We start from the raw sequence: 12175 nt of genomic DNA on the forward strand, positions 1-12175 counted from the left end.
TTTTTTAATGTTGATTTCTATTTACTGTTTTAATTGGTTTTACCCTTTAAAATCGTTTTTTAATCATATGTATTTTTATATTGTTTTTATATTAGTTTTATAATTATATATTTTTTGTTTTTATTCAGTCATTGGTGGAGCTAAGGATAATATTTGAATATTGTTTTTAATATTGTTGTGCAGCACTTTGGAAACATTTTTGTTGTTTAAATGTGCTATATAAATAAAGTGAATTGGATTGGATTGAAAATGACTGTATGGGAAACACTGCGAAGTGACAATATGTTATACAACTGCATTGTAGATAGCACAAGTCACACTGAAGCATAGCACAAAAGGCACAAAGAATAGAAAGGCCGAAAGTGTGCAAGTGCATGTTTATGTTGAGGTTTTAACTTTTATAGTCTGTTCTCAAACTCTATCACAGGTTCAGCCCAGCTAGTCCTATAATACCACTCTTGGAGATTGCCATGGTCATAGCAGCACAGTGTGTATGTGAGTGATGCACAATGACGACAAACAAAGAAGACTGTTGTGTTGCTGTTGTTCCCATCACTGATCGAGTGACCCATCGAGAAAAAGGAGCATTGCAGGATGCACTTGTCAGATCGGATAGATTCACACCATTTTAAATACGCATGCTCTCTGTCCCCTCCAGTCAGAATAACACCCAGCAAACAAGTCAGAGCAAATATTTAAAATGAAATAAAAAGCCAAATTTTGAGTCAACAGAAAATCATACAGAAAAACATCCAAATGAACTTGTCGCATGCAACAACTAAATCTAGAGGAGCAAGGGTATGATGTCAGCACACAAGAACCAAAGAGTTAGACACACAAACCCCGGCATGCAACATCTGTTTCAGGTAGCCCTGGCAATAGATACCCACCCGACGGCCCCGCATGACAATGACCCAACACCCCATCAACCATCCCATGGAGAAAGCAATTTAAGTTTTGGTTGTTGTTGTTTTTTTTAGTTGGTTACTCAGAGGACTCTCTAACCTGCGGACCGCATGTTCGGAGACACTGATGCTGCGGGATCGGAAAGCGTCCATGGCTGACAGGTCCCTCAGCTCTTTTACTGGAGAGCTGCTGCTATTGGCTACCACCGCTGCCGCCTTCGCCATTTTTGCTGCCCGGAGACTGGGCGATGATGAATACCACGGCGAAGGATTGAAGGCAACGAGAAGGGGTTACAGTAGCGGTGGGTAGTAAGGGGGTGAGTCATCGTCAAGGTGATGGTTTAGGGGTAATGGGAGGGGGTGTGTGGTGGTTTAGCAGGAGGCAGAAGGAATTGTACCACCAACCCCGTAGTAACATGAGCGGGTGACCAGGCAGCACAATAAGGTGGGATTTACAGAAGATGGTTGTAGGGCACAGAAAATCAAAGGGCAAAGGTCACAGGAGACGGGCAGGGAATGTGTGGCAGGGATCCAGGATGACACGACCACCCCCCCAAAACCACAACCGCAACACAGCACCCAATCGCAGGAGGCAGGGGAGGCGCCAAATGAAAATATTGAAAGAAAAAACAAAACAGGGTGAAAATTAACAGCAGTTGAACATCATGAATCAGATAACAGGACAGTGAAGGAGAACTCAATTGATAAAGACCAACTAAAAGAAAAGCAAAAGCTACAGCGCAGGGTAAAACGGTGAAGCCACAGCTTTTTGAAAACTAAAATAATCCAGGAGAGCAACAAAATACATGGTATTTTACACAGCAAAAAAACGGGTTAAAAATATGACTGTGGAGCAAAATTACGCAAAGCTTACATCAAAGCATATCCAATACATATTATCTAGACCACAAGGAAGTGTTTTAATGTACATTAAAATCATCATTATTATTTTATTTCCATTTCACTATTACTGTTATTTATTTTTATTTATTAAGAATTACAATGAGAGATCGTGCGCATTATGCTTTTGTCAGTTATTATTCAAGTTAAGACTAAAATCAGGATAAAACTACAGCGTCACGGCGCCAGGGGAAGTGGGACCGGCTTGCTCCTCCCTCTCTAAACCCTTCAACAGAACTTGATGTGCAGCTCCAAACACTTCTAACCTTATGTCAACAGCAACACATACCACCTAGCTGTGATTGGCCGGTTTTTGGCAATACGTCCTTTCCAATTTTTTCCTCAAGCGAAAGCTCCATTTTTAAATCAAACGCCTTCTGCTTTGGTTTTGGATGTACAATGAAAACAACATGTACAATGAAAGTGACCGGTCCACATTGTTTAGTTCCAGTTTCAACAATGATCTGGATGTTGCTTTAGCTGCCAATCTAGTCAACGAGAGTTGTGGTTGTTCACTCTTGGAAAAACAGGGCCCCCTAAAGTTTGAACTGAGAATTGCACGCCTCACGGTTAACGCACTTGGAAGAGCTATGACAAGGATCAAGGCGGCGTTGGAGGAGACGGTATTGCAGCTACGCAGGAGCATAATCCAGGCTTAAGTGTTGTAATGGTTTTACATTTTTATATTAACATTAACTTTAAGATTATTTTTTTATTTCCAGTGTTTCCTATGGGGTAAAAATTGTTTGGAATCGGAGCACTATGCTCAATCATATAGGTTCCACTGCATTGGATTCCTGGTAATTTGGCTTATTCCTTTTTCAGGAGTTGCGCTCAAATCCAAAATGGAATATTGTGCAATAACAAATGTAGACCTCACATGCATATATACATACACACATACATACACATATATACATATATACTGCACAGCAGCATATTAAGAGGTGTTTCTAATATACTTCGTGTCAAATGAATGCCTCTTTGACAGTGCATTGCTGTCTGCGTCTCATTTGCATTTGAGTGCGTATGTAATCAGGCCAGAATATTTGACCTAACATATTTTTTGTATTTAATTATCAATGCTAAACAGGGCCAAAACCCCACCTGTATATATACACAATTCTACACTACAGGACTTCGCCTCATAACATTGTTTTGTCGTTCCACATATGGATATAACTATTATTCTGTTCATCATTACACTAAAAGTAAGTAACTTAGTTATAGTTTGAAAAACAACAGGTAATGAACAAACAGTTTAAGAATGTAAAAAAAAAATTGAATTTAATAAAACGGATCACCATGGCAACCTGAGAGTACTCATTGCAAACATTACCATTTCTGCTGAGGCCTCTGTTACCTTGGGAACCCCAACAACGCATGATGTGGCCTGCTGCAGAGTTACATCCCCACTAGCAAATGTACATATGCTTTACCTCTTGGGCCTTTCGTTGAGGCTAGTGCTTCGGGCACGAAATGAACTCTGCTCGTGGCCGTCATCAAATGGAAGCAGGGCGTTGGAACGCAAACCCTGAAGAAGAAACAGCACTTCAAAACAGGTGCAGTGTTACATTAAATCTAAACCATTGGTCATTCACTGTGAAAAACCCCTTAAAAGGATGTAGTAGGAGTCTTGCAATAATAAAGTTGATTTGTAGTAAAATGAAGACAGTTAATAGCTATAAACTTCCATCCATCCATCCATTTTGTAGCGCTTGTCCCTCTTTGGGTCGCGGGGGTGCTGGAGCCTATCCCAGCTGCACTCGGGCGGAAGGCAGGTACACCCTGTTTTTTTAAATATATTTATTAGTGAAGTGTAAAGTGGAGTGCACTATATTTATATAGCACTTTTTCTTTAGTGACTTAACGTGCTTTACATTGAGAAATCAATTATTTACATTTAAGCTACATTTACACCAATGTGTGTGGCACTGGGAGCAAGGTAGGTGAGGTACTTTGCCCAAGGCCACAACAGCAGTGACTAGGATAACAGAAGCTGGATTCAAACCAGGAACCCTCAAGTTTCTTGCCGGCCGCTCTACCATTTGAGCTGCACTCGGGCGGAAGGCAGGGTACACCCTGTTTTTTTAAATATATTTATTAGTGAAGTGTAAAGTGGAGTGCACTATATTTATATAGCACTTTTTCTTTAGTGACTTAATGTGCTTTACATTGAGAAATCAATTATTTACATTTAAGCTACATTTACACCAATGTGGGTGGCACTGGGAGCAAGGTAGGTGAGGTACTTTGCCCAAGGCCACAACAGCAATGACTAGGATAACAGAAGCTGGATTCAAACCAGGAACCCTCAAGTTTCTTGCCGGCCGCTCTACCATTTGAGCCACGCTTCTACATATAATAATTAATATGATGGTTCCATTTGACTGGCCTTTTATTAGGATAAAGTATGCATACAACAAAATATGCAAGCAAAATTACGTTTTGGCCTAGATTAAGCATATTCAAGGGTAAAATCTGCTAAATTAACTTAAAATAACAAATCAGAGGTACTGTGCAATATTGCACCGATCATAATCATCATCGAGTAAGTTGCAGTATTTTCAGTAGTTTGTGGTTGTGTTTAAAAACTGTGTGTGAGTCCAGATTAATGTAAAGTATGTCATATATATATATAACAGAGCAGTATATATTTTTTTTTCTATTATGTCTATGGGTAAAACAGGTGTAGCGTTAGTAGGTGTTAGTTATTTCATGTGTAGAGGACTCTAAATATGTTAGTTTTTTTTAACATATTCAGAGTGTCTTTTTTTTATGTTGAACTATAAAATTATTTGATTCCTACTTTAAGAAAATGTACAAATTGCAGTCAGGTCTGGAACCATTTAACAGCGATAAATGAGGGACGACTGAATGACATGTTCTGCACCAAACTAAATCAACATAACCATCACACAATCTACAAAATTCCTGTTTTTCACAATGATTCATTGTATTTATTTGATCATACCTGATATTAACAGTCACAACACCTATATATCGTACACTGAATGTCAATCATTTTAGTCATAAGTAATTCAACTATTTGAGACATTTTTGATTAATAGCTATATAACAATCTTTGATTGATTTTGCCTTTTTTGTTTTCCTGGGAGATGCTTCAATTGAATGGTATACAAAGAGAAACAAGCCCACACCTTTGTGATGTACTGAACAAAGTCTTTACGGAAGGGTAATCTGCAGCGAATGAACCACATGGCAATCACATGATGGGCCAAGGATACAATGTACTGATTGTACCTGATGGAAATGAGCAAAAAGTAACTTGTCAAGAGTGTGTCTTTGCATGTGAGAATGTTTTTGCATGTGTGTGAGCACTTACTTAGAGGGGTTAGTGTATGGCAGTGAGATAGCAAACACGCTAACATACTGTTCAGCTACAAAGTTGGCATAAAGGTGAGGTAGGCGCACCAGAGCTATGGAGCAAATAAGAACAGCAACAAACATCAGTAAAACCCTTAGAACCATGAAACGTTCTTTACTGGTTGAAACAAAAAAACACTTGTGAACACTTTCGTAGCATAAAGATGAATGCTACACACAGAAGTGTGATTAAATGTTCTAATGACTAAAGCATTCAACATTGATTAAAAAGGCAGCAGTCCTTAGTACTCACTTGAGAGGAACTCAAGCATTGGTGAAGCCATGGCAACAGTGGCAGAGATGTGGGTGAGCTTGACAATAAGAGCGGGAAGAAGCTTGATCATGATGTCAGGCATCTCCACCGTACACATTGTAAGAGCCACCACACACTGCTTAGCACAGCGGTAAATGAGGCCTGTTTCTAGGCACTGGACAAGCTCTCTCTGGATGAGGAGAACAGACAAAACAAAGTTACTAATAATACAGAACTTTAAACATTTGAGAGTATGCAAATAATTCAAAGAAAACCTGCCCCTAAAATACACATTATTTAACTTTGGAACCTAGCTGTAGTAGTATGGTAGTGATGTAATATAATATTAAACATAAATATTTGTCCACTGCTCTTTATTATAAATAATGATTCTAATAATTTGCATATTTCCATATCAAATACGGAGCAGAAAGCAGAGGTTTGGCAGCGGCAAGCCGAGCCTCACGTTTTTAGGCGCAAACCCTCATAAACCGGGTTGCATGAAGCGCAAACATTTGTTTCGAAGTAAGTCACCAATATAAAAAGTTAAGTTAAAGTACCAATGATTGTCACACACACAGTAGGTGTGGTGAAATGTGTCCTCTGCATTTGACCCATCCCCTTGTTCACCCCATGGGAGGTGAGGGAGCAGTGGGCAGCAGCGGTGCCGCGCCCGGGAATCATTTTTGGTGATTTAACCCCCAATTCCAACCCTTGATGCCGAGTGTCAAGCAGGGAGGTAATGGGTCCCATTTTTATAGTCTTTGGTATGACTCGGCCGGGGTTTGAACTCACAACCTACCGATCTCAGGGCGGACACGCTAACCACTAGGCCACTGAGTAGGTCACTAGGCCACTGAGTAGGTGTAAGCTGCAAAGATTTATTACACACCATGATATTTAATTGTTTGACATAATTAATCTTACTGACCAGACAAACTGCAGAGAAGTTACAAAGTAAAGCAAACCGTACTTTGCAGCACCGTGTACTATCTATGCTGACTAGTATAGATAGTATTCGTAGGCAAATATTAGGAAACCAGCTTTTAGTGTGCCCCAACTTAAGACTGTTTTAAGATTATGCTGTCTCTATGCTAATTGTTATATTTTAAGTTACAAGCAATAGTTAGCTTAGCAAATGTCACAGCGAACCCCATAAGATCTAGCTGACTGCTAGAGATCGACATAACTTTGTTTTCTAAGCATATGAAGGAGTAAATTAAGTGGTAAGGACAGCGCTGAAAAGGAGTGGAAGAATTTCAACAAATCAAAGGAATAAATCATTAAAAACATGACCGAGCGCATTTAAGCGAATCACTGCACCCTACTGAAGCAGAATGAGTCCAACGCCAGCCAAGAAGGAGAAATTCTGTACATTACTATTACATAACATCATAAAACTACTGTTGTTGTTTGTAGTACACTCTATTATATTGTTTTTATACAGTATTTCTTATCTAAAAGTTTGTTTTTGTCCTTAAAGGGCATGTTATGTTGCATGTTAAAATTGTGCTTCTTTGAGGGGGATTAAAATTGATTTCAAATCATTTCAATGGGAGACGTTGATTTGAGATATAAGTGTTTTCAATTTATGAGCTCCATCACAGAATCAATTAAGCTCGTAAGTTAACATACTACTGTGCATTAGTAGTGGAACTCTACTGGGCTAACGTCCAAAAAAGTACAGAATAGCAGAACCTCAAAGACTATTTCTACAGACAGTGGTTTTTGTACTTGTCTTGATTGTTCCAGATAGCTGTGGTAGGACGTGATTGCTGTAAGGACAGGAACCACCGCTAGCTGAACATCAGTTCGTGAAAACCCCTCTGGTGTCTTTTTCAGGCGCTCTGAAATCAGCCGGTCCGTCACCTACGTGCAGAAGACAGAACTTCAGTTGCGTCACAGGGTAGTCATGTTGCACCGTCTGTTTGTGTGAGAATACAGCACCATGCAGCAGAGAGTAGAACAAAGCTGGTCCAAGCTGCAAGGCGAAGTGAGCAGCATAACTTTGTACTGTAGTGTCCATGGTAACTTCTCAAGGATCAGTTTTAGCACTTTCCAATCAGTCTCCTGCACAAGTAAAGCAATCATGGTTTGTTAGTGGTTGTGTGCATAGACAGTATGCCTTGATTTAAACATTATATACCATTTTCACTTAGCTTGGCATATTTATTGCATGCACATTACATTTTATGTGTTGTATTAGCTAAATATAATCATGTTTACCATCTTGAGGCACTGCAGGAGAACGCTGAAAGCAGGTGAATAGGGCAAGTAGGCCAAGCGTATCATTGAGGTTGCAGATGTTGGAGGAGCAGTAGGGGGACCAGTAGCAGGGGGAGACGTTGAACCTGTTGTTTTTTTTTCAATGGCTCTTTTCTCCGGCTCCCTGAATCATTGAGAGAAAATATTAATATAATAGTAATAAATCTGGGGTAGTGTTGGTGTGTAAATGTGCACGGCAGACCCTGAGTCACAGTGGCAATAAGGGCTGAATCTTATGATGCCATCTTTATTGGGGACCCCAACTCGATGAAGCGAGTCTGCTCGCATCATCAGCAGGAATTCAAAGACCTGAGGGAGAAAGGTGTGTTGTGCGGAAAAAAAAAAAAAAGTGAGAGCAATTCAGTTTCTCTCACAGAAACCCAGTTTCTTGTGCGCTTACCTGTAGTCTGATGCTTGAGCTAATGGCCGAACAGTACTTGCTCTTATAGTGGAGCTGCAGATGATTGATCAGCAACTCATACACTCGTGTGGCATGGCTGGCTGGTAGACTGTAGAGCTTACTCTGAAAAGCGAAAACAGTTCTTAGAACTTTATTGTACCTATGTTATTCAATTCACACACATACCTTCTTTGTACAGACTTTATATCATTATAAAGTCTGTAATCAAGAAAGGATTGTCAAACTGTAAATGTAATTATGTCTGTATCTGTTGCAGTTAACTGTTCAGTTAACAATAAAAATGCTAAACATATATATAAAATATATAACATATTTTGGCAGCAATCTATTAAAAAAAAAACATTTGTACCTCAATTTACAAGCTAAATTTGTTCAATAACTGAACTCTTAACTCAAAACACTGGTATCTCAAATCATCCACACCCACTGAAATTAATTGAAATCAATGGTCCCCCCAAAACACTACAATTTTAACAAATAACATACCGGTACTTATATATTGTCCCACAAATTATTGTAGATAAATTATATTATTGTCAGCTTTATTTTGAGAATAAATTAACCACTAATTTAACCATCCATCTATCTATCATTTTTTACCGCTTGTCCCTCTCGGGGTCACGGGAGGGCACTCAAACCTAATGCAAGTATTCCTTTCAAACGCAAAAAACTTTGATTTCTCATTAGATTTGTTTTACTGTTATTGTAATTTATCATAAATAAGTAAACAATAATAATAAAATATACTCCTTATCTATCTTAATCACGGTTACCAAAGATCGTAAAGTGCAGTTTTTCACAGGGTTGGAAAAACTGAGTCGATTGGTTTGCTTTGTTGTTGTTTTTTGGGCATATTTGCATGTTATGTCCGTGTTGATGGGCTCGATTTGCTGACTATTAAAACCAAAATATTGCCACACTGGACATTTGGCTTTGCAATCATCTTTTTCCCTTCTAAATTGTGTTACCTTGCGGTGCTTCTCACCAGCGAGTCGCAACTAGCGAGGTTCTGTTTGAACTTCCTGTGTGTAAGCTAGTTGTCCCGCCTCCGTCCACAGTGACAAAGATAGGAGGCGACTGAAAAGAGGATTCACTCTGCTAATTTAATTCTGCTATTGAATTAACACGCTCGGGTGCTGAGAGCGATGTAAAAAGTGAGTGCTCTTGCACCCCGTTTGAAAGCGAGAGATGAAGAAAACATACACACGGACATGGTTATTAAGTTCATGTTATTAAGTTAAGTTCATGTTCATGTTCATTAACTAAAAAGAAAAAGAAACTATTAGATTAAAAAATATTGTTTGACAAACAATATAATAGCAGTACAAACAATTACAGCAGTTTTATGACGTAATCTAATAATAATGTAAAGCAGTTACATCTTCCAGCAGACTGAAGATGACTTTGAAATATTTGGCAAGAGAAGTTTATTTAGAGCACAATTCGCACACAAAGCAGTTCAGAGTTTTTAATTCAAATTTGCTATGTAATCTAGGAGCGGGGAGGTTCGTAACTTAAATTATATTCGCAATTTATCATAATAAAAAGCCAAGAGACCGCTTGTATCTCTAACACAGTTAAGGTACCCAATTCCACATGTCTATTTATAATATGATTTTTTTTTTTATTATTAAAACACAATGATATTTTTGCACAATTTCCATCCATTGTTAAATTGGTTGTGGGTTACCTGAAGAATCTCAAGTAGTCCCAATATAGCAGTCCTGACATCTTCCATGGGAGACTCTGCTATGGGCTCCCTCTCTGAAACCTCCACCAGTCCTGAACACACCAGAGAACGGCTGGCCACCTAGCAAAAAAGGCAGCACCAACATACGAGTTATTACTCAGAACCCACAAAATATGAGCTGTGGGCCAAGCAATGTTAGTTGATGTACTGGTACTCATACCCGCTCAATGATGTCTAGCAGGCTAGTGAAGTGGTGGGTGTTACAGCCCTCACCCAGGTCCACCAGGAGCTGGGTAGCCTGTTTTCTTACAGCAAGGTCTCGGTCTTCAGCTATCCCACTTAGTTGGGGGATGACTACCATTTCTATCAATTCATCCTAAAAAAGGGAAAAACAATATTGACATATTTTTCAAATAAAACACCAAGATGAGACAGTCTACAAACCTCATACAGCTGGCGGTTGGTACTTAGAACAAATGACAGGATATGAAGCACTTTGATCCTGATCACACTACGACTCTCATTCCTTTAACGGAGATAGTGAACCGGAACAATTAACGACACAGCATATTCACATTGTGTGCCGTAAATACAGGGAGATTTGAAGACAAACAAAATGGGTTCATCCTACCTGAAGAATTTCTCCATGAGGCGGTGAAGGCTCTGAATCCAGCCATCCTTGGCAGGCTGAATGGACTGCGCCCGGTATGAGATGAGCGTCAGCACCGATGCATCCTTTCACACAAAGGAACAGGATGAGCAATACAGAAAAACCTGCTGGCACTAGAATGAAAAAAAGTGATAGACTAACAGGTCTTTTGTCAGCACACTTCTCCACCAGACTGAAGAACTTCTCTGTGGAACCATGATAACCATTCTGCTCATACAGCTCTTCCACTGTTGTCAACAGCTCATACACTATGGTTTTCAACTCTGCACTGCCTATTGCCTACAGTATCAGGGGATAATGACAAAGAGGGTCATACAACTGGTATTCTGGTTTAAAGAGGACTGGTTTGTGTGAGAGTGTGTGTGTGAGTGTGTGTGTGTGCAAGCACCTGAATCTGCTGCAACAGCCGCTCTATGATGCCCAGCAGGATGTCCCACGTGACAACCTGAAGCTCCTTGCCGTACTTCTTGATCAGTCGGGTAATGGAGAGGACAATTTCATAGGACACCACCTCATTGGCACATGACATGGCCTGAATGGTAGACAGCAAATGGTAACAACCATATTGTCTCTATTTGTAGTATGGAGGATTGTTCCTCCATTAATGCATCATACTGAGACGACTTTTGTTAATATGTTGTAAAGATGAGACGTTCGCGACCGAATCAAGTCTTTTCAATGGCTGTTTCAAATGAACAATGAGAATAGATTTGAAGTTGAGAGCTATTTTTTATGCAGATCCAACTTTGGCAATTGCCCACGTGCCACCTGACTAGCAACTGGAAGAGATAATGAAGTCAGAGTCTAAGGAAACATAGCACTTTATTCTTACTTACTGCATATGTTTTATGTATTGTTAAAATGTTCTTGTGTCACAAACTTGTTTAGAGGAGGGAACATTCAAAATAGTACAATTACTGGGGGATGTAGCACCACTTTATGGAATGTTTACAATGACAACAAAAATAATTCCTACCAATATGGTGGTGTAAACTTAAACTGTTCTGATTCTCATCTTATCTTATAACTGCTAGATTTATTATTAACTGTGATTGTTTTCTTGATTAAAAAAAATTCAGTAGAAAAAAAAAGAACTAATAATAATAAGCCAGTCTTTTAAACGGCCCCTTTGAAAGAAACAGCTCCTCAACATCCGGCTCCCTTTAACAAGCTGAAAAAATCCAGTTTCGAACAAGTTACCCTCCTCAAGTAGCAACCATATAGTAGAAACAGCATTCATTACAAAACAGAGTTCTACACCAATGCAAACTACTAACACAATAAACATATTGGTAACAATTTGGAGCATTTTCACTGTGATTATGACTAAAGACATCCAACTAGAGTTGCATATGGTTTACCTTGTAAAAAGATGGCAGAACCAGTGTGGGAGTGTTTTTGAGTGCAGGGAGCCTGTGCGCTCCCCACAGCGCCATTCCAACAAAGAACACAGCTCCTCTCAACAACGGTGCATCTTCCATATACACCCTATTAGACATGGCAGGAAGTAAGATGGCATAGGAGAATAGAACCAGTTCAATCTACAATATAACAGACCTTTCCTCCATTATGCGGCACATGGTGTAAATGGCACTGTGGCCAAGATGAGTTCCCAGCACTTTCCTCATCAACTGGAAAATAAAATTAAAACATCACAAGGTAAACAGATTAGCGCATGCGGTCG

The 12175-nt window shown here is 39.4% G+C and overlaps 1 protein-coding gene across 3 annotated transcripts in view; it reads right to left on the bottom strand.

Annotated features, from left to right (window-relative positions):
* tsc2 (TSC complex subunit 2) overlaps positions 1-12175 on the bottom strand; it is a 40545-nt gene that overhangs the window by 22187 nt on the left and 6183 nt on the right. For 2 of the 3 annotated variants that reach the window (XM_062032509.1, XM_062032507.1), the window contains exons 9-25: positions 12049-12122; positions 11853-11979; positions 10880-11023; positions 10633-10770; positions 10453-10556; positions 10266-10347; positions 10042-10197; positions 9822-9941; positions 8111-8233; positions 7913-8019; positions 7672-7834; positions 7393-7515; positions 7180-7314; positions 5446-5635; positions 5152-5245; positions 4967-5069; positions 3245-3339 (exon numbers count right to left, since the gene is read on the bottom strand). In XM_062032509.1, coding sequence (XP_061888493.1) covers positions 3245-3339; positions 4967-5069; positions 5152-5245; positions 5446-5635; positions 7180-7314; positions 7393-7515; positions 7672-7834; positions 7913-8019; positions 8111-8233; positions 9822-9941; positions 10042-10197; positions 10266-10347; positions 10453-10556; positions 10633-10770; positions 10880-11023; positions 11853-11979; positions 12049-12122 — 2078 coding nt within the window. Of the gene's footprint in view, positions 1-1005; positions 1147-3244; positions 3340-4966; positions 5070-5151; positions 5246-5445; positions 5636-7179; positions 7315-7392; positions 7516-7671; positions 7835-7912; positions 8020-8110; positions 8234-9821; positions 9942-10041; positions 10198-10265; positions 10348-10452; positions 10557-10632; positions 10771-10879; positions 11024-11852; positions 11980-12048; positions 12123-12175 lie in introns of all 3 variants that reach the window. The other variant, XM_062032508.1, reaches the window with a different exon arrangement.

This window comes from Entelurus aequoreus, linkage group LG22 (genome assembly GCF_033978785.1).
Source record: "Entelurus aequoreus isolate RoL-2023_Sb linkage group LG22, RoL_Eaeq_v1.1, whole genome shotgun sequence".
Taxonomy (NCBI): Eukaryota; Metazoa; Chordata; class Actinopteri; order Syngnathiformes; family Syngnathidae; genus Entelurus; species Entelurus aequoreus.